A 23,499-nucleotide genomic window follows, 5' to 3' on the forward strand; every position below is an offset into this window, starting at 1 on the left:
GTCGAAGGAGAGTCATTACCAGCTTTGGTCATAGGGGCTGTGGTCCTGTGGAGAACTTCATCCCCAGGGACATCTGTGGGATCCATGATGCCTTCTGTGCTCATTTCTGATTCATTATCCCAAGGCAGAAGTGATTGAGTTGACTCTTTGTGGTGGGCACCATCAGGAGAGACAGCAGCTGCTATGATGGTTTAATAACAGATGATTTAAACAGATTATTTAATAACTTGAATTCCATGTGTATGCTGCTGTGGCCTTTCCATTGCCATCCCATCCAAGCCTCCCGTTCCTGTCAAAGCACTGTTACCCTTTTCTCTCCACAAAAAGGGCAGAGAAGTGCGACCTGGTGTCCTGTATATCGTCATTGCTCTCTCACAGTTTTTGGTAAGATATATCCATTTGCTATTCTCATCTGCTTTTTTACTTAATTAAGAAGGATTCCCGAGGGCAGTGGAGACAGGGAAGGACACAGAGGCAGCAGTCAGAAGGATCCCTGACCTGCCTCCCAGGCTACCTACAGAGTCTCAGCTTCCTTGGCATTGTTACAGTGCGTTTCACATTACAGGTATCAATACTGACACTCAAGAAGACAGGAAGGCCTCTGCTTCTTCCTCCACACTGTCACTGGCTTCTGAGAGGCCCTTAAGCTCCACATTTAAGCTCAGCATGTTGGAGCAAGATGCTGGCGAAATATACAGATTCCAGTGGCAGATGGAGAGGGGAGACCTCCAGGAGAAGAAATCAAACCATGTTTTTGGAACATTTTTTTGATGTTACGAATACTGCATTATATGAGAATGCATCACGATGTTGTGTCATGCCAGTTTTATAGATTCCTGCCTCTCATCATCCTATGAATGAACCAGAGAGATAAATATTTCAAGGAAATCTATGAAAAGAACATTTTTGCCAGGTGAATAGTCACAAGTTAAATGGATTAACCTCTTGGGGTACAGATATACATAAGTATGGATTTGGTTTTATGATAATCTGGCAGCACCAAATAGTATGACTTATGTGAAGAGCTGGATGCAATTTCACAGCCATGCTTCACTGTGGAATGAAAAGCCCTCTAAGTGTTGTTGGCAAGTAAAGAACAAATATTTTATATGGAGATAAAATTAAAATCTTCAGTTTCACGACCATTCAGACAGAGCTCAGAGAAAATTAATCGCTCTACAGCTTGCCACTATTTTAAGAGATCAGTAATTACTCCTGTCCACAAGTTCATGCAATATCTTTCCAGGAGAGGCCATCTGAGAGACAGAAGTGATGCAACATACATAACAGACATTATTGCTAGTACCTGTAGTGGAAGACTCTCTTTCATGATTGTTCTCTCCAGAGGGAATAACTCTATCTGTTACAGCAGGCTGTGTGGCAGGGTCCTGTTCCTCATCCCAGCCTGGATACACCAATGGGTCTTGTGCTGAGTCGTTCTGTTTGGCCCCACGGGTGGGGACCATAGCTGTCATGATGATGGTGAAGCAATTATGAACTCAGTATATAAAGATCCATTTCTCACATTATTCTCCTCTTCAGTTCTCGTCTCTATGACAGGCCTTGCTCTCATGTCTACTACATTTAATGGCAAAGAGAAGTAAAGTAGATTTGCTTCTCATCCTGGTTTATATTTAGAAAAGCTGCATACTGTCATAAGTAGGACCAACTCCTTCCTCAAACTGAGCATACGCTTTTCAGAATCAAGGTGTCTTACTGTTTTCCAAAAGTATTTCTCTGAATCTTGCTGTTGGATTTGTATTGTTGAATATCAAACTAAAATTCACTGATGAAGAATTAAAAACACTGAAGATATATTAACTGCAAGGATATGACCCATCAGTAAGATTTTAATCACATAACTTCAGTGAGTTGGCTATATATTCTTTTCCCTCAAATTTTCACTGTTTCATTAGTTGCAGCATCTCCAGGAAAACAGACAAGGAAGTGTGACAAAGGGGAAGCTAGGTCGTGCTACAGATTTGTGAATGGTGCACACAATGAATGAGACTGCATTCATCTGGAGAATATTTGATATTGTAGTTATTTAGAAAAACACTATCCATATCAACCAACCTACAGTTTTTATTAGACAATCATAGCAAAAGAGTACCCAAATCTTGTAAAGGGCATAAACCCTCTTAAACCCTTCAACCCAATAAGGGGAAAAACTAAGTAAGAAATTTGCTACAGCATGTTACAATTTTAATTGCAATTAGGCCATTGTATATTGCTGTAGTAGTGTAGTATAACAGATTGAGACCTGCATTTGATAATCCACAAGAGCAGATGATGACTGTGGTGCATTCACTGTTGGCAGTGCTTAGTACAGCACATCTGTCATTAACTCATAGGTTTGGTACATTCACAGGAACAGAAATTAAAATATATCACTTTTCAGTTACCACCTTTACAGTGTCATTTGATCTTTTATGTTTCAATTGATTCAACCAATAAAAGAGAGAAGCCTCTCTCTTATTCTACATTATGCTTTGTTTTCTTCCCTTCATCACCAGTATCATCTTTCCATAGTTCAAAAATGGGATGAGTAGACATTTTAGATAATTGTTTTTAGATATAACTGCCATTAACAAAAACTGGGGAAAAAAATTAAATCCCAGGTCCAATAATGGCTTGCAACAGGGGAGCGAACAGAGCTCACAAAGGAGTGAAAAATGCAGCACACTGTTTTTCCATTTAAGCCTTCTCTGTTTCCTACAGACAAAACCCAGGTAGATAGCTTGTTGAAAGCTTGCGGCTGCAGGACACACAACACTAAATGTAGGAGACAGTTACAGAATTAACATACTAAAAGTCTTGACATCCAGGACAAACAGAAGACGAACATCCAAGAACAAGTCTGAAGAACAGACTAATTTTAAAAATAATATAATATCAACAATGCTCAGGTTTGCTCACAGAACCTATGTTACGGCCTCAAAACGCAAATATGTTAGTAAAAAATCCTAAAACCAAATCTTTAGAAAACCCTGAAAATTCACCAAAATGTGACCTGTAATATTACCTGTAGAAGTTTCCTTTCCAAAATTGTTTTCACCTGCAGTAGTAAATTCATGTTCAATACTGCCAGTGGTATTTGCAGGTTTTTGTTCTTGACTGATCCCTCCAGAATGAATGCTGTGTAATAGTGGATGTTGGGTTGGTCCTTGATGTTTTTCACTTTCACTTGTAACTACTGCTGGTAAGATGATGATTGAATCAATAATGATCAAAATACTCAACATCAGCCATATTATCCTTATCATCATGGTCTACATAACAAGGCTGTTTGGCTTTTGTGTTCTGGCTTTTTCTTCTTGTTGTTGCATTTCATGTGAAATGAAATATGAAAGAAAACAAAAGCCCTTCGGACACCTTATCACACAAAAGCATACCCAGGAGCAGCAGAAGATTTAAGTACACTGAAAAGGATCCCAATGACCAGTGGAAGATAAAAGACATCCGAGAAGCAGAAGAGCTCATAGAAACAACAACTTGCATCTCTATTTAATATTTATTAAAGCTAACTTAACTGTTGAGTTTGTGTATTTGGCGTTTTTTAAAATAAAACACTGATGAACTTTCTCTTCTGAGTTATTTCAACTGCGCAATTACAAAGCTGGCCCTAAGGAATTTCTTCTGAGATTGGATGAATCAAATAAGTAGGTTCATATAAGTAGATAAGCATACTTCTTTGGAACTCAATAATAATTAAAGCTCTTACCAATAAAATTAATTGCTTACTCTTTAACTTGCTGTTCTTTACACAGCAGAAGATGCAGTCAGATATCAGCTGAAGTACCACCACCATAAGAGATGTTCTAATGAAGATTTAGAAAAGATACATCAATAAACCTAAGATGAGCATAAGAACTCAGCTGGAAATATATTTGCCTTAAGTATCAAACTTTTCCATGAGTGGTATATAAAAGAAAAGCTAAGGTCCTCAATCAGAGCATGCAAAGAGTGAGCTGGTTATGTTATATATGTCATAAGTCACCAGAAACTATGCTATTTCCCAAGAAGAGAAAAACTGGAGGGATATTTATCTTCACATTCAGGCAATGAAATACTCCTAAAGCGAGCACTCATGCAATTGTAATTCATTATTCTTAAATTAAACCTAATACATATACACTGTCTTGCAAAAGAAAGAGGTAATATTAATCAATGTATGAATACAACCGACCTAAAAATACTTCACCACTAAAAGAAAGTTATCACAAAAACCACTTCTATGTGATTATAGAACCTGTTCTAATGACATTTGTATGAACTTCTGCTGTTCAAAACAATCTCAGAACCTGAGAGACACAGAAAAATAGCTTGAGAATGCATTCTGTAAGCTTTTGCCTACAGAAGATATTAGAATTGAATGTTTTGTTACCTAAGTTGGCTACTGGCACTAACACTGGTAACAAAATATTCACATTCATCTCGAGGTAGTATATTATCCTTTGTAGGACAATTTACGTATTTGAACATTAGCTCCATTTTTTGTCTTTTGTCTTCAGATTTTATAATAGAAATTTTGACGTGGAAAAAGGTAATTTTTTTTCTCACTAAGGTGGGTCACCAAAAGTTATAGTCTGCTCAGCCTTATTGCACACTACTGGCAGTGCAAATTTTAAAATACCAGAGATCTGAGGAAAAGTGGCAAGAAATGATCTTTAGATGCATAAGATAGACTTGGAGTGACAGATGAATGTTACAGATGCCATCTCTGAGAGCTCTAGTACAAATAATATAAAGGCATTACAATGAACAGAGGCTATGGTATGGGTATTACAAAGAGCCGCATCCCGAGTATCATACTTCATTGAATCATATCAGAAATCTGAGTATTATCTGAAATATTTGATTGCTTTACCCTTGCTAGCAGAGCTAGGATACTGCTCCTCTTCATCTGTAAGAGTGGGGTTCCAATGGTCTTGTGTGGTGATTTCCAGAAGTGTTTCGTGTTGTGAGTCCACGGCTGTTGGGACAATGGAGGATTCAATGCTGACTATGCTCTAAATCTACTGTCCCTGTGTAGCTTAAAGATGATGGAAAATGGAAGTTCTGGCATAGCCTAGATATAGTCTCTTTACTCTTCTTATCAAATCCCTTCACATCAAACAAGTTGTTCTTTTCTTTGCATTCAATAAATGCAAAGTTTCCCACGAAAAATGGGAAAAACAAGCAGCAGAAGAATAATGTAGAGTAGGAACAATGCAAGCCCGTTATAGCAGTTGTAGAAACGTAAACTTATGATTTAAGAATAACGCTGGACTAGGGAACATGGCAGGTATCTCAATACATGTAAAACATGCTTGCTGAGTACTCAAGAAGTACTCAAGAAGAACCATGTTAGAATATCCACTACTGAGAAGAAAGGTGATGGTCAGCAAAAAAAATTAGAGCACCTAGACAACCACCAGGAAACCAGTATTAGTCAAGAAAGTTATAATACCATTAAAAAGATAAAACAGAACTTCTACAAGAGTCTATGACCAGAGAGTGAATACACTTCACCCATGGATCATGCAGACACCACTAGCCATCAAAGGTATGGGACGCAGTACGCCTGTGGGACAAGTTACCAATGCAGAGTCTCAAAGATAAAGAAACGCCAAAACTATCCAAAGCATAGGAAGAAAAATAAAAACTCCCAAAGCAAGATGAATTCCTGATTTTGCATTTTCTACCAGAAGTGGAAACCACAGCTGAAAAAATGCAAATACTGCACCATCTTAAAAAAAAAAAAAAGAAATAAAAGGCTTACAGTGACTGCTGAATAAATAAGAGCACAGACAACAGACACATTAAGATGCACTTAAATGAAATAAAATTACAGAAATAGAACAGATCAATATCTCTGTACAAATAAGAGCATTAGAGTATAGTCATTAAGAGCAACATCTATGCTAAAAAAACCCCAGGGCTGAGGCCATTCCCTGGCCATAAGGCCAAGCAGCAGTTTGTGTACTTCAGTGACAACACAGCATTTAGCTTTGACCTTCATACATGGTGTTTTTCTGGTTTTCAGACAAAATTATTTCATCTATGGATGGCTTTTGAATTTAAAAATAGTTCTCATATGATCACAGTGGGACTATTCATATCAGGAAAATAAGGCTGTGTAATAAAATATCTCAGTTGTAATACTGGATGATGCCTCGACATCTGAGGCTACAAAACAAACGAGATCATGATAGAAGACTGCACGGGAAGTGTGCAGAAGATAGCAAACATGAGACTGTTCTGTTGACAGTTCCCAATCAAAAAGGGACTTGGGGTGTGGCCTTTCCAAATTGTGCCTGGGCATCTTCCAGAGACAGGAAGTGTGCTGTTGAATAGCTGTAGGTTATATATAACATGAACTAGAATTATTTTAACACTTAAAAAAAAACAACGAATAGAATGAAAGATAAACTTCTTTTGTCTTGGAAAGTCATGTGTAAATGCAAACAAGAAACTGAGATGCTAATTTTACATAGTGAAAGAAGAGATATTTTAATCACAGGGACCTGAGATAATTTTCCAGTCACAAAAGAGGTATCTCTGAAGGAAAGAGCTGATGAGAAGATCATCCAATTTTCACACAATGTATGTATGGCAAAGGAGAAGGAGCATCAGGTAGGGTAGGAAAATCAAGAAAGAAGCCAGCCAAAGAAAACACAAGTTCCTTACTCGTACTTGGAGCAGTCTCATCCTTGGCCACACTCCTGCCCCAGCCTGGAAACACTGTGGTGTACAGCATCTCCTCAGAAGAGTCTTCATCATCTGAATCACTGCCACCGGAGGTCACATCTGCTGTGATGATGTTAAATCTGCCATGAAGCCCTAATCCACAAGGCCTTCTGCTGGCAGCAGTTCAGCTTTCCTGCCTTTCCTACTCGCAGCCTTACAGCCAGAGAGGAGAATTTACAGCCCCATGCTTCCCAGGGGCCATAGCTGCTCCTGGCCTTTTCACTCTCAAGGGGCTCTCCACTCTGCCATGGCCCTGCTAAAGCTGCCCCACACATAAAGACTCCCACACTCATCCCTTTCAGACAGGCAGAAAGCCTCCACAGCACAAGGGAGAGCGTGGACAAGTGCTCTATTGCAACCACTTATACAGTCTGTGGGAGAGAGCCCAGGACTTCACTTTTCCTACTTCAAGCACAGTGCAATGAACAGCAGCAATAAATGCCACACATTTAATCCCCGTTCCATTTAGAGTTTGTGGACCTTGCTGCCCTGCCCCTAATCAAAGCAGCCTCTTAGCATGGCATTCTTTACCCTTGGTTGCTGGCGTGGGTTCTTGTGTCTTCTCTACGGGATTCGACCACCACCAGTGATCTGAGAATGGATTCCACCAAGCTGAGGTGGTGGTTTTCTCCAGGTTGTCATGATGAGGCCCTGGAGCTGTTAGGACATGGCTCATTTAACCAAGATCTTGTGATTATTTCTTGAGAAGCAACTTTTCCTCCAGCAAAGTCAAGTCTCCCAGCAGCAGCACCTTGAGCAGGCTCATGCCCAGAGATGGATGTGAGAGCAGGGCGAATGTATGAACCCATGGTGTCATTACATTCCTCCAACACATAGCCAGATGCAAGCACTTTGGGCAGTCCCAGGAAAGAACATGCTCCCTTGAGAGCAGCCATCAAAAAGCCTTGGGACTTTTCACCCCTCCGTGTTCCGAAAGGTTAATGAGTTCCTCACAAGCTCTGACAGCAGGAGAGAGTAGATAGTTTTTGAAATAGAGTCCAGAATGAGGAACATCCACCAAGATGACATAAAATCCCATACAAAAGATGTAAGAAGTGCCCATGAAAGTCAAAAAGGACACCCAGAGATAAGCACACCCAGAGAAGGAAACTGGTCTTCTACTGACAACCCCATGAAGCCAATGTTGCCACGGACCTGAGCTCAGAACTAAGGCCATTCCCCTTGAAAGACACATGCACTTCACTTGACCTGATGCTGTCAGCTAAATGCACATCAGAAACTTCTTTCAGAGTAGACATCAGTACAGCATGGAGAGAGACGAGCAGCTTTACTTGTACCCTTTTACCAGTGCACAGCCCATTCTCAGAACATAGCTTATCAAGTACCAGGATACATAGATTTATCCCCATAATTTCCAGATGGAAAGAGACTCCTGCTTAGAAAAATTAGAGGAGTCTACAGCCTTTTCAGCCACCATGCTAGGCAAGCCAATTAGTTGTTGGCAGGCAAAGAGAAAAAATCATGTCACTTGTAGGAGGCTGGAAATTCCCTCCTAAGTGAAATCAGTCCTTGAGTCCCAAGAAGTCACAAGGAAAGTCCCACAAATCAAATGAGAATGAAGACAACAATTCAAGAATCAATCGAAGATGGTGCTTTTAGCTACATGGAGCCCACACAGTCTAAATGGGACTATTTTGTGATATGGGTGATGTGTTTGAAAAAGAGCTGATGAGATCATCCAACTTTCAAACAATATACGTGCAGCTAAGGAGGAGGAACATCAGGTAGGGTAGGAAAATCAAGAAAGAAGCCAGCCAAAGAAAACACAAGTTCCTTACTCGTACTTGGAGCAGTCTCGTCCTTGGCCACACTCCTGCCCCAGCCTGGAAACACTGTGGTGTACAGCATCTCCTCAGAAGAGTCTTCATCATCTGAATCACTGCCACCGGAGGTCACATCTGCTGTGATGATGTTAAATCTGCCATGAAGCCCTAATCCACAAGGCCTTCTGCTGGCAGCAGTTCAGCTTTCCTGCCTTTCCTACTCGCAGCCTTACAGCCAGAGAGGAGAATTTACAGCCCCGTGCTTCCCAGGGGCCATAGCTGCTCCCTTGAGAGAGAGCCCAGGACTTCACTTTTCCTACTTCAAGCACAGTGCAATGAACAGCAGCAATAAATGCCACACATTTAATCCCCGTTCCATTTAGAGTTTGTGGACCTTGCTGCCCTGCCCTCTGCTAAATCAGCACCTAATCAAAGCAGCCTCTTAGCATGGCATTCTTTACCCTTGGTTGCTGGCGTGGGTTCTTGTGCCTTCTCTACAGGACTCGACCACCACCAGTGATCTGAGAATGGATTCCACCAAGCTGAGGTGGTGGTTTTCTCCAGGTTGTCATGATGAGGCCCTGGAGCTGTTAGGACATGGCTCATTTAACCAAGATCTTGTGATTATTTCTTGAGAAGCAACTTTTCCTCCAGCAAAGTCAAGTCTCCCAGCAGCAGCACCTTGAGCATGCTCATGCCCAGAGATGGATGTGAGAACAGGGCGAATGCATGAACCCATGGTGTCATTACATTCCTCCAACACATAGCCAGACGCAAGCACTTTGGGCAGTCCCAGGAAAGAACATGCTCCCTTGAGAGCAGCCATCAAAAAGCCTTGGGACTTTTCACCCCTCCATGTTCCGAAAGGTTAATGAGCTCCTCACAAGCTCTGACAGCAGTAGAGGGTAGATAGTTTTTGAAATAGAGTCCAGAATGAGGAACATCCACCAAGATGACATAAAATCAAAAGATGAAAGAAGTATTCACAAAGCCAATGCTGCCAAAAACCTGAGCTCAGAACTGAGGCCATTCCATTCAAAAGACACATGCACTCCCTTTGACCCGATGCTGTCAGCTAATTTTACACCAGAACCACTTTCCAGGTAAGCATTAGTATATCACAGGGAGAGAGGCGCAGCTTTACTTGTATCACATTACCAATCCACGTCATTTTCTCAGAACGCAGCATATCAAATATTAAGTTCTACAGCTTAATGATAGATATTTCTGGATAGAAACATGTTTAAGCTTCAAAAAATTCTACAGCCTTTTCATTCACTGTGCAACCAAATAGGTATTGGCATGCAAATAGATATAAATTTCTCTATCACATATGGATGAAAAAAAATCAATCAGAGTTACTGTTCGTGTGTGTAGCTCATTAATCCATAAGAGTCTTACATCTGATTCATGGCACACCTAGGGATGAATCACAATTTGCTAACAACAAAGAGTAAAACCTGTTCTGGCAAGGAGAGAAAGTCAATGGTAAAGTGCTGATGGTGTGTTAATATGGACCATTAACTTGAAGGAGAACACCACGAGTGACGTCTAAATCCAGTGAAATAATGAATGCGTATCATGTGAAGAACAAGCAGCTGTGCCAATTGCTCAAGTCAAACCATAGCAAAGAATTCTTTAGATTAATCTAAATATTTTTTCAAAAAACTTTAATTTTACTACCGAATTGTAGTACAGGCGGAGAGCCACAAGTTTTGTTTCTAACTTTAACACACTATAGAATTAGATAGACAGATTTTGAGCCATCTCTCTGAAGATATATGACAAATACTTTTTTTTTTTTTTTTACTTATTTCTTGATTTTCTACTTCCCTGTCTGTGGGATTTTCTCTGGGAAATTAAATTGTGGCCAGGATATTCCACTGAGCCTGTACTGCTATAGGAGCTAAATAGCAGATATTGGGGCATAGCTTTATCTTCTTTTTTGGACTGCTCTCCATGTCACTTTCTCCTGTACTACTGAATATTTGATGACTTTGCAGAGACATGCACAGCTTATACTTTACCTCTTTCTGAAAGGAGTGCTAGGTTACTGATTCATTTATAATACAGTAAAATTAAACTAAGTGAGTTAAACACTTCGGCATTGAATTCATATTGCTTGGTAACAGCCAAAGCTACCAGAAAAGCCCAGGTGCATTACTTTCATTATCTTTTTTTTTTTTTTTTTTTTCCCCCAGAGAACCAGTTTATCAATCCTAACCCCATAAACAAACATGCCAATGTTATCACTCCTGTGATACACATTTATCAGTATTTAACGTATGTTATCATATTGCTCTACAGTTCCTTTGATCTTTTCAGATCTTAAATATCTCTAGTTTTCCCTCTGTAAAACAGTCTTGCTCATGAGAGAGAACTACAAGCAACAGGAATGGACATACATATTTAGGACCAATATATTTGATAATCAAGTATTAAAATGAAAACAGAAAGCTTTCCTGGACAGAAACAAAGCACGGATTTTTGCAGTGGGTGCAGAAACATCAATACAAGGAAACACTAAGTCACATGTGCACACAAAAGCAAACTTACAGGAAGAAAAAATCACCATCAGAGTCAACCAAACTTCCTACTATTATCAGGTGGGATTTTTTGCGCTCTCCACCCCTTAGAGGCAACATTTTGGAACAAAAGTTTTCACTGAAAACAAGCAACAGAAAATTCTTTACTTTTTTCAACTTTTTTTGAGGCAAAATTGACCTAATATATCTTTTTCCGTCTACATACTTACAAGGTGTTACTAATCTTCACGTCTTCTGAGAAAAATGCTTGGGTTTAATAATTTAAGTATTTTAGCAAATCTGTTGCTAACAGCGCAATGCATACAGTTATTTTTCCTCTATCCTGTGATTTCTAAATACAGTGAGGAGGGCACCATTTCTCCAAGTCACTTAGACCATTTGACCAACTATCAGCAAACAACGATCAAGGAAATTCCTCATGGTTTCCCCTGACGGGGAAAAAAAAAAAAAAAAAAAAAAAAAAAAGAGCCGGTGGGAAGAAACTTTCATTTCTATCAGTTTGATCTTTACTACAGCGTGCCTCTGTAGATTTCCTCTGTATAATTAAAATGTTCTCCCTTTAGCTTCACTTTATTTTCTGAGGCAAAGATCTTTATCACGTTAACCATAAGAACTAGTGTGAACATATGTACATTATTTCCACTTTAAAATGTGGAAGAGGACTTCAAAAGCGTTTTATTTATTACAGCTGCTGTGCACTACGTACTCGATAAAAACATCACAAGTAATTTTTCCAACTCAGTAAAGCTATTTAAGGACAAAGAAGAGAAAATAACTTCTTTTAGGTCCTCAAAGACTGTGGAGCCACCAGAGTCCCCAGTTTTTTCTCATGTATATTGCCAACAGCAAGGATGAAATTAGTTTTTGCAGTGCACAAATGGCTTGGCTGTTGGAACTACCATATAAATCTCTGCCTTAGTTAGCAAGGCCATGGTATTGACATGGAATACCTACATTCACAACCATAAATATATTAGAATAACATCACATATCTACAAAAATATCCTTTTCTACCTCAGAAATAAATTGACTTCAAGTGATAATAGGTTGTACTAATTTGTGAAGCCTCATAGATTAGGCTGGTGTGATAAAACAGCTGTGGGAAACCCAAAACAAAAATCTCTCTGAGCATTGAAGCAAACATACTGTAAATGATTTTGCTCCCCTTGTCTCAGAGAGTGAAGTTCATTTCCCACTTAACCAGTCTGGAAAGTAATGTATTTCAATGTCTTTCCAATTTTTTAGGTGTTGTATGCTTCACTACTCACCAGAATGCCCTTCTGGAAGAAAAAAAAAAGCAGTTTTAATGTGATCTATGTGTAATGTAGTTATGATGAAACATAAATCTTACTAGTACTTGCAGGATACTGTCCGTCATCTTCTTCTTGGAAATCACCAGCCACTGTCCCCATAGAGATGTCAGGTGATACAGATGGAAATTCATCATCTACATGGTGATGGATAAATCATTACTATTTCAGTAGCTCAGTTGCTGTACAGTACTCACAGGTACTTAACTATTCTACCCTGCAAGCTTCATTCCTTCATTTATTGGTCCAAGAGAGAAAAAAGATGCAGACCCCATGTAAGTTTACCTTACTGACACAGTAAGGTCACCACTCAAACAGATAATTTGAAGAGGAGAATGTCTTACAGTGATAATGAACATTCTGGCAACCATGTATCCATGACATATAAGATCTCATTGTAGCTGCATGCCATGAGGACAGAGATCCTAGAGCAATGGGCGAAGTTATTTGTATTCCCCTCTGCTGAGATATATTCTGAGGTCAATCCAAAAATCTAGATTATGAATGCAAGCAGAGCTGGTAGCTGTTGTAACAGCAACCAACAGAAATACACAGCACACCACTTAAGGAATGTGGGGAATGTTTCTGATCCTGGTTCCTTAGAAAGAAAATCTTAGGATTTACCTTACAAGGTGCTATGTCAAAACAAGCATAACATGCCATGAGTATACCACAATCCTAATGCTCTTGCTGCCTTTTTTTTTTTTTTTTTTTTTTTTTTTTTTTTTTAATTAATTTCAGTATGTATTGAGATATCAAAACACTGGTATCCCTCGCTGATAAGTTATTGGTTATTTGCTAAAAAGCCTGTAGTCCAAAGTAAAGTCCACAGTAAGCTCTACTATACTCAGAGGATGACTTATATCTGTATCCCTAATGTTCCATGGGAGTGAGTCCTTCAGACCTCTGATAATTTCAGCCACAAAAGAAACATAAAAGATTAAATAAAATAAGTAGGAAAGAATATGGCATTTGTATTTGGCAGGGTCCCATGAAATTAATATCAACCTACAGTCCTTACCATAGTCTTTTCCAGGAATTTCTTTTTCACCTCCTCCAGAAATATGATCTGGCAGCTGTGAGACTGGAGTAGGACTTCCATAATACGAGGGGCTGGATCTCCAGATGGAGGTATCCATGGGAGTTGTCTCATGGGTTGATCCACTACCTACATTTTCATCCTCCACGCCTGAGGTTGAGGACTCCCCATTGGTGTGACGTGTGCCGTCTGCATTGTAACGGGAACCGTCCGCGTTGTCAATGACTGTGGAAACAGAATTGAACAGCTAGTATCAGGGAGCTACACAGCTATAATAAAGAGTAACACCTATGAATTAATACCAGTTCACCCATTTTTGCCCTCCTATCTAACCTAGATTATACATCACTAAAATATATCTAATGCATATATGCTAATTTACATATTTGTCACATCAGTAGGGCTTGACTTGCCTTGCTTATTTTTATCAAACTGCTTGATTTTAACATAAAATCTTGGCATTTGTAAGGTCAATCAGAATTTAGAATTGGAAGAAATAATTTGTTATGAGCCTTTTTTAAAGTATCCAGCAGCTTTTCTAACAAACAGCTCAAATCAGATGTAGGAAGGTTGCAGTCTTAAGCAAATTCCTTTATGTCAAAGGGATGTTAACAGCCCTGAGGTTCCAAAAATGTCAAATATCTATCTATAAAATGTTTCTTACCCTGATATAACCCAAACTCCATAGGCTTTAGGGGAAGACAAGTGACTAGCTGCTTTAATTTCTGTTGAATATCTCTTCTTTTTCTTGTGTTTGGTTCGGGTTTTTTAATATTAGTGATTTTTTACGTAAAAAATAAGGTAACCAGTTACTAAAAATTGAGCAAGTGTATGTCTTTCTAATCGGTACAGTACCTGTTTCATCATGATTACTGAGTAAAGATGTATCTATTTTTACAACTGGCTCACATGTTTTTTCTTCTGTTTCTGTGAAAGAAGAAAAATACAAATTATTAATTTGAAAATAGAAAATATTAATTTGAAAAAAATAGATTAAAAAAACCACGTGTATACCCACGTCAGTTGTATATAATGACAAAACATCAGCTTTAAATGAGGAGGACTGAAAACAAATTTCCAAACAAATGTTATTCACTAAAGTACCACCTTCCCTGGTGGGGCACTTCGAGATTGTTCTGTCAGCTAACAACAAGATTCTCCATTTCCATAACGATTCCAGAAACAGTCTGCAATCAATGTCAATTAAAACAGCCTTATGACCCAGTCTCAGTGCAGTCAGACCCACGGTCACTGTGGCAGTGGCAGCTCTAATCCTTTTTAGCTGGCCAGACTCCATCCCCTCCATGGAGGGCTCCGCAGAGGCAGCGTGTGCCCTGCTCCAGCGAGCGCTGCTGGCTCTCTGCTCATACTGCTGGTAGGGAAAAGCACTTGGGAGGAGTTATAAAGGTCTGGAGGGGACAGACATCACCATAGTGATCTGTGAATAATCATCTGTGAGTGACAGACAATGGCAACTCACATGATATTGTGTCAATACAGAGATTTTTCATTATATCACTAGCAAGGACAAAATAAAAAAAAATCACTGCATTCAAATCATCAATGAACTTTTCCTACAGCTTTCTGTAATAACTCTCTGCTTCCACTATGAATGTCACAATCTACTGAAATTCAAGATCCTTGAAGTTAGTTTAGATTTTATTTCCAAATAGTGTGTTCAGCATCTGTCATCTATATACACTTTCCTAATAATTTACTGTAGTATCTCCAGCTATCAGATCAAACCCTTAGATGAAAGCGGTCTGCTGCTGACACATTGTTGTCCAGCTGCCTCACGTCTAAAGGGAGATTTGTCTGGGCAAATACTGAATGAACCTGCAAGCAGGAGAGCAGCAGCCGTGTCCCTGGGCCTGGGATGGCCATTGGAGCTGCTGCAGGTGGCAGCCACTCCTGAAAGACAAAAAGCTGCTCTTGGCTGTAAAGCTCATCATGACTGCAGGAACAGAAGAGCTGAGTGCCATGGCTGACAACAGTTATGTCTTTCAGATTCACTGCTGCAGTGGTTCACTTCACTAAGCTATTATAATGAACTGTTCTGAAGCTGCAAAGTTTGTCCCAAGGCCAGAAAAATAATTTTGTTCAAAACACACTGATAATAAAATGGTCTCTGCTGACATGACAGATGCACATCTAGAGGCTGACAAAATGTATTTTTTCTCAACAGAAAACCAGGCTATGTTTATTATATAAGCTCTCATTCCACTACCTTAAATAGGAGATTACTTATGTTATTTTTAGTTAATCTGTTTCTAAAATGCGTCATAAAATCATCTACTTACCTGTCTCATTGTAACAGTATGCATCGTACCGACCAGTTGTATTTGATGAAAGTTTGTAAATGCCAGTGTTATTTGCTGCACAAAGATGATAGGGATTGATCCGTGGAATAACAATATGCCCCACCACGAAACCATACCTGTGAAGAACAGAGGTAAATAAACCATATTACTTACTACAGCAGATGTCACCACGAACATTAAGAAGCTACAAAGAAGCCATTACATTTTAAAAGTGCATACATTTACTCACACAGTTTTGTTGGTTTTTTGTTCCTCTTTCATTTGCATGTTCCTTTCTCACAAGCAGCTACATCAGTCTCCCATCACTCAACATCATTTTGTGTTTAATTTCTAGACCTAAATCCATTTAAATTAAATATGCATCTTATTAGCTAGCTAGGGGGATCAGTTCCAGAGCAAGGGAGTGAAAGTGAGGGAGGTGAGTGCACTTTTTGTTCGGTGTGAGTTTGAATTACCTGACACTAAATTCCCATTCTTTAGGGATTCACATTTTCATTGCTTTGACATAACACACTACTCAGTAACACTTCACACAGAAATGCTGAGGGCTCAGTTCACGGTACCTGAGCAAGTTTAAATAATGATTTTCTGCACATAATTTTCTGCAAAAACTGACAGCCTAGTAAAATATTCAAATATAAGGATCATTCATCCACAAATTCTTGCTGTATCTTTCAGCTGAACAGTGTGGTTCTTGCGCACGGAGCTCACATAATCCAGTGAAGACTGCGGTTACATAAGGTACAATACATGATTACTGGTTTGCAACCCTGTAACACCTGATGGATTCCTATGTATTTAACTGGAGATGTGATAGATGGTAATAAGAACTGGGGTTTGGTTTGGGTTTTGCTGTATTTCTTGAGAGGAACGGTTTATCAGGGAGGAGTAAATGTCACAGCTCTGCAGTTTTTTATCTATGAACATCATTCCAGTTTCATGTCTAATGTGCAGATACTTGCAATTCTGAAACTCTCTTGTAGGTGGAATTATAAATTTACTCACACTCCCAACTAAGCTTACAATGCTGACACTTTACAAACCACTGTTGAACTACTTGTGTTGTGTTCTGTTCTTATTCACATACATCTGGATGGTTACATGCAACATATTTTCCCTCTCCTACTCATTTTTAATGAGAGCTAAAGCTTACTGACAAGGACTACTTCTAGCACAGGATCAACAAATGAAAGTAATAGGGTGGGAGGGCTGGCCAGAAGGAAGAGAGGAAGAAATCCTATCTACTTGGCTTACATGTCCAAATCTGTCCTCTGGTAAATTGTGAATTAGGAAAAATTGTATCACTAATTAAAAATTACAACTTCCCCTTGGGGAAAAAAAAAAAAAAAATCCTTCTTCTTTCAATTGTGTTTATATTTTGGCTTTAGAAAATACTTTCCATGGTCTAGAATGTTCATAATTGCTTGCATAGAAATCTCTACCTCTACACATTATTTAGGATTTGATCTCTAAATATTGTGTAGTGCTGGGCAATTCAACATGCTGTGTATGTTCATGTGCTAATGTCAGAAAAGAACATGCCTACGGTGTTATGAAGGACTTTCCCTCACAGTAAAGAATGTTTCTAGTCTTTATGTGATACGATTTTAAATGACATTTCCACTTCTAATGCAAGAATCCTCTAAGAATTCTCTGTTCACATATTCCACCACTACAATACTTCTGAAATTAACAGAACAGAAAAGGGTTGCAAGCAGTACTGACGTCAGTACTATTTCTCATGGTACCAGAGTGAAAGCCTTAAAACTTTGGAGAAATATCCACTGAATTTTTCTGTGCCGCTTAGAAGATAAATTCTATTTTTCCATGTTTGTTGTTTAAGTTAGACTGCAATAAAGTTGAAAATCTGATGACATTTATTTAAACTCCGTAATGGCGTGCCACCATGAATCTCCTGGGCTGCAGTGATCACGCAGTGGTGGAATTTGCAGCCCTGAGAGAAATGGGTGAGGAGGAGACACCCTCACCCTCAGGGACAAGTGTGCAGAACAGAGATGGCAGGTCTTCAAGGATTCCTTCCACAGACTGCAAGAACTCTTGATGCCAGTTTAAGAAATCAGGAAACCAAGCCAAGAGACGTGCGCAGCTGTGTTGGGACTAGAGGACAGGAAGGAAATGCGCGGGCAGCGGAAGCAGGGTACCAATACCAGCCAGGGTAAAAACACACTGAGAGCAGCCTGCGCAGGTAAACCTGGTGGTACTACTGGATGAGAGGCTGGACTCGAGCCAGCAGTGCCTGCTTGCAGCCCAGAGAGCCAAACACATCCTGGGCTGCATCCAAAGCAGCATCCCAAGCAGCAGGTCAAGGGAGGAGATTTTCACTCTCTGCCACTCTCTGCTCTGTTTTGCTGAGACCCCACCTCAAGTGCTGTATCCAGCTCTGGGGTCCCCAGCACAAGAAGGACATGGGCCTGCTGGAGCAAGTCCAGAGGAGGGTCATGAAGTTGATCAGAGGGGTGAAGCACCTCTGCTATGAGGAAACACTGAGAAAACTGGGCTTGTTCAGCCTTTCTGTAACTTCTAGTCTCTTGGTCTAGTTATTTTCTGAGAAACTAGGGAATCAGTATCATCCACATTTGTTGCCCTCTACATCATTAATTATAGCAGGAAATTAGGTCACTTGACAATGTGATTTGGGGATTTTTTGAAACATCTCCGTTCACAGATTAAAGAGTACACTAATACTGTGGCCATTTTTTCACTGGGGTGTCGAGTTCATCCCTCACAGTACCACCTGCTGCTTTTTACTGTGCCTTGGCAAGACTGAGTTCCAAACAGTGCATGCACCATCCTCAGCCTTTGTCCTCACATTGGGTCCTTACTCTTCACATACTTACCTTATCAATTGTTCAGTGACACATTTAGGTCTGAACATCTTCCTAATTAGCTTATTATACTGTCAGTCTTTTGTTACCTTTAGATTTTATCTGTGAGAGGTTTTCTAAAGATAAATGGTAAAAACAGTATGCATCAAGGACTTATTTCTGCACCCAGAGCAAACATGCACATGCACAAAAATATTTTGTTCATTATAGCATATAACTTATTTAAGCAATCTTGACATCTACAGTAAGTCAAATGTAATTATTACACTAGCATTCTTGTAATATATTATGTTTCCAAGAATTTATTTACCTGCAAGTTTCAAATCCAAGCTCATGAGCTTTCTTCAGCTGCTCTAGTGTTGCCAAGGTACTGTTGAGGGCTCTGCAGAGTTGAACAGCTTCAGATCGTGTGAGACTGTAGCGACCATTTTTTTCAACATGAAAAACTCCTCCATATCTGCAACTTACATTGAATTCTGTTATCAAAGAAAAAGAAAAAATATATTAAAAATTTAGATCTAATACTTCACTGAAGACCTGGAAATTATTTCTTTTCAAGTATAATGCTTTCAAAGCAAACAAACAACAAGTTACAGCTACCAATTCATTCAGAAAAAGCCACTTTCAATCACCTTTTTCATACTTCCCCTCTTTGGGCTGAGGCATGAGCCAGATCTCCAGCCTTCCCAAAAATAGCAATACATGTTTTTGTGGGGTATTTGGGGCTTTTAACATACTATTAACAGTAATGTGCAGAAGAAAGGGTTAATAATAATAATATCAATACAAATAAGAATAATCATATGTGTAGGGAGAAACGGGGAAATAACAGGACTCTTCAAAGCAATGTGAATTAATTTGCTGCTGCCCCACATTTCCCTCAAGAGAGAAAAAGGAGTTGCAACTTCTAGAATGACGACTGCAAAGCGCACTTCGTATGAGTAGCTATTATTTTCAGTGCAAAGAGGAGCATGATTCATTTTTATCTTAATTTTAATGGAAGTTCCATGTGCAAGAAAGGGAAAAACAGACCTGTCTTCTCCAATATTAAAAGGGTGTGTCCTTAGCGTCAATTTGAAAAGAAAGATGACATACAAAAACTGTTTTTCTAACAGACACGAAGTGCAATTCATGCACATTTACACTGACACATTATAAACTTTCCTAATGCAATTTTTTCTTGACAGCCTATTTTGTTCTATAGCACAGATGAGAAAGCCAATGATAGTAATCAAGGCATGAACTCTTTCTTTAATTGTTTTTGTCCATCATAAATTGATGTTATTCTATCAGAGTATTTACTCAGTGTAAACCATAAGGAACTTTCCTTTCCGTATCTCAGAGGAAACACACAAGAAGATAAAATACCAGATTAGATGCAGACCGGGTGATACATGAGAGGACAACCAGAGCATAGGTAAGAGTCCAATAGTATTGATGCTTGCTTGTCCAAAGGAGCACAACAGCTGTGCATTCAGTCTTGAATACTTGTACCATAGGCAACAGAATTAATCATTATTGTTACTTGGATAGCCTTTCCACAAAAAGAATGGAAAAAATATCTCTTATCCAACCATTCCCCCTTCCCCAGTATATTGACTGACAAAAACATTTAATTTAGACAAAATCAATTTGTATTTCAGAGTTAACAGTCTTGTTGATTATAATTCTTAGTATTTTTAATATTTTTATCACCATACATCATAAAAAAATGAGGGCCTTCTGCCACTCTTTGACTACTGCTATGGGATGGAGCTGCTCTCACATCTGCCATGCAAGTGACTCTATTTTGGCTCCAAATATTTCAAATTCAAAGCTTGACATTGTCTTGGAAGTTGTCCAGTCAGTAGCTGTATTAAGCTTAAATTACCTAGACAAGAAAAAGGTTTCTCTTTAGTTTTCCTTTCTTGATTCTCTCTTCCTAAAACATATTCTGTGAGGCCCGAGACTTAATGTTGAATATGGGAATTAGATCATGAAGTTGTATTTGATGACTTTAAAGTAACAAGCTCAGTGATTCTGGAGATAAATTTTCTTGGAGCATCAGCATCTTTTCTGATAATTTTGGGCTAATTTCTAAAAAGGTTTTGCTGTGAAAGCAGACACCACATACATTTTCTTTGGGTTCCATTTGACTGCAGTTAATCCTAGATTCACTGAAATACAAAGCGAAGTTTACTTTTGTTTAGGGTGAGTTGATTTAGCTGTCATCAAACTTCAGCCCATTCCTGGTTTTAAACACTAAAATTCACGCTCTATTACCACTTTGAGACTCAGTCATAGTCAGAATTCCATTTAGAGAGTCAATGACTTAGACTTCTGCTGTTTAAAAAAGCAGGCTTATTTACACAAAGAGGCTTAATGGAACCTCGTTGGGCTACATGCCTACACGTGTACATTTTCCATGGAAATGCTCAGCCGGAGCAGACCTGCACACCAGGACACTGCTGGGAGGTACCAGGCCGACTGCACGTGTGCTGCCCAACTGCACTGCACTGCATGTACGCACAGGAAGCCTCGCTTGTGCAGCCTGAGCAATCACATGGGTGTCCAGGAAACCCCAGGCAAAAATGTGGCAATCCAGTTCTCCAAACCGGGTTTGAGGCCATCCAATTCATTGGCACTGTGCCCTAAAGTAATGCTGAGACAGCATCTTTGTTTTCACTTTGATGATATCTTCTACGCCTACTATTCCAGAAGTACCACTGCTGTAGCAGAGACACTCTGTTCATGAAGAGCTGAGTATGGAAAAAGGACCAAAGCAGTGCCCAAAACTCACGTGGTATTTCACAGTCTGAACAAATTGCGTAAATTCAGCATCTACTCTTTGAAGGCAGCAATTACCACATTTTAAAAATGACAAAATACAAACCCAGAGCTATCAGGGAACACAGCATTTTTACTGTATAGTCTCAGATTTTAATGTTCACAAAATGAGAACCCTTAACTGAATTAATGAAAAAATTCTGATCACACCAATAAATACCATATCAAAAATAAAGTATGGGATCTAAATTAAATTAACACCTTAAATTTTTTTCCCCATGGTGAGGCTTATAATTTTGAATTAAGGAAGAAACAAGACTGTCAAATTTAAATCTAAACAAGTATTTCACCTTTTCCCATATGGCAGGAAGGTCATATCCATTAATTTTATGTTGATGTTACTTAGCTGGCTTTAACAGTTATGCAAAAGATGGATTTTCATTGTGTTCCAAGAGCCAAGGCAATGTAGAACTCATTGTGCGTGACAAACTATTGCTGATCCTTTTAACATTTTTGAGGCTTCAAAGAGGCTGACTCAGAGTGGACTCACAGTGAAATCACCAACAGCACGCAAACTTTCTCTCCTTCCTCCTCTCAGAGCTGTCTGGCTTTGGGGCCTGACTGGACACAATCTTTCCTTTCTTCCTTCATCCACATGATTTGCTACAGCTGTTTAATAATAGCCCTTGAACAAGGCAAATAGTACAAAGTACTTCTGAATTGTCATAATCATTAATCTCACCCAGACCATGAGACTGGGTGACACAAACCAAAGCCATGGAATGCTCCTTCTGTACTGAGTTGTATGAGCATGGAAAATATAAACTTCCACATAGCCCATTTCTCCTCATCTTTGCTGGGATTTCTGGCCCTCTCTCAAGCAGCTGCGTGCAAACTATCCTCATTCACATATCTAAACCAGGTTCAATTAATACACGTCAGACAAAATCACTAACTTTGGCTCCCCAGACAATTTGCTAGCTTGAGCCCACTGGTGGGGTAGAATCACCTCACACAGACTAAAGAGCATTGTCCTGTCAGAGAAGTGTGAGTTACACCTTGACAATTAATAGGAGAGGCTTGTTAGAAACTGTCACTGTAAGAAACCAGGTGTGATTTCCATTTCCACCCTGATTCTGCAACCCTTATGTATAATGAGTAACACTGACTCACGCTAACTCTTCCCACTGGAATTGATTTTCCATGAAGATTTTTGGTATACTGTATGGATGTCTCACGCACTGCTCCCTGCTTTTCATTGTTTTCGAGACACCACCTGGGGGTTTCATTCTCAAGGTGGATGCTGTCTTGCATTTGAAAAAAAAAAAGAAAAAACAAAGCAGTTCTTTTAGCAGCTGCAGAGATACATCAAAGAGGAAGGTTTGCGAACACCCTGCCCACTTGAACGAAAGCATGTGTAAGGCTTGTACACGTTAACAGACTTCTTGGTAAAACCACTTGCTGAATTGCATGGCAACCAGGAAATGTTAGGGGGATGTTTTCATGGGGATTTTCCTTTTCAGTTTGCGGTTCAAGATGATTGATAGGTCACCAGGATGTGCTAAACTGGGGCTGACAACAGGGACAGAACTAGAGGTTTGACGGTGCATATAGTTTGCGTTCTCTTTGTTTCAACAGAATATAGGATTTACATTTACTGTAAGAACATGGTACTAAATTTTTTAAACTGATTTCTAGCTGTAGGCAGATATGCATGGGTAGATGTTTCCTTATAATCACAGATTATTGAATCTTGTACTGACACTTCTGAACAGGAGCACCACCAGCTTACATTTGAATATTTTCAAATACAAATTTCAGCTAAATTTTTAATATTATCACCTGCTTTAAATGCAAGCTAGTAATGAAGTAGCAAAAAGTAACATACTGGAATCAGATTAAAATATGTTCAAAAGAAAATCCTAGTAATTGCAATTCCTCTTCAGGCAAACCTATGAGTTGGGCCATGTAAGTCCTAAAATCTCAGGATGTCTGGACACATCTTGACTCTCAGTTCAGATCTATCTCTAGTTATGCCTGGTTCTTTAATTGTTTCTCATGAAAAGTACTTCATGGTTAAATGAGAATGCATATTTTATTTCTGACTTGAGGAAATGGCCTCTGAATACGAAATTTCATATGGGATGGATTAATG

The 23,499-nt window shown here is 39.2% G+C and overlaps 1 protein-coding gene across 2 annotated transcripts in view; it reads right to left on the reverse strand.

Moving 5' to 3' along the window:
- CD44 (CD44 molecule (Indian blood group)) overlaps positions 1 to 23,499 on the reverse strand; it is a 49,603-nt gene that overhangs the window by 12,283 nt on the left and 13,821 nt on the right. The window contains exons 2-6 of one of the 2 annotated variants that reach the window (XM_040068593.2): positions 18,889 to 19,054; positions 15,712 to 15,848; positions 14,267 to 14,338; positions 13,394 to 13,636; positions 12,414 to 12,509 (exon numbers count right to left, since the gene is read on the reverse strand). In XM_040068593.2, the coding sequence (XP_039924527.1) occupies positions 12,414 to 12,509; positions 13,394 to 13,636; positions 14,267 to 14,338; positions 15,712 to 15,848; positions 18,889 to 19,054 (714 nt within the window). The remainder of the gene's footprint in view (positions 1 to 12,413; positions 12,510 to 13,393; positions 13,637 to 14,266; positions 14,339 to 15,711; positions 15,849 to 18,888; positions 19,055 to 23,499) is intronic. The other variant, XM_040068594.2, reaches the window with a different exon arrangement.

The sequence above is a fragment of the Hirundo rustica genome, chromosome 6, assembly GCF_015227805.2.
Source record: "Hirundo rustica isolate bHirRus1 chromosome 6, bHirRus1.pri.v3, whole genome shotgun sequence".
Lineage (NCBI taxonomy): Eukaryota > Metazoa > Chordata > Aves > Passeriformes > Hirundinidae > Hirundo > Hirundo rustica.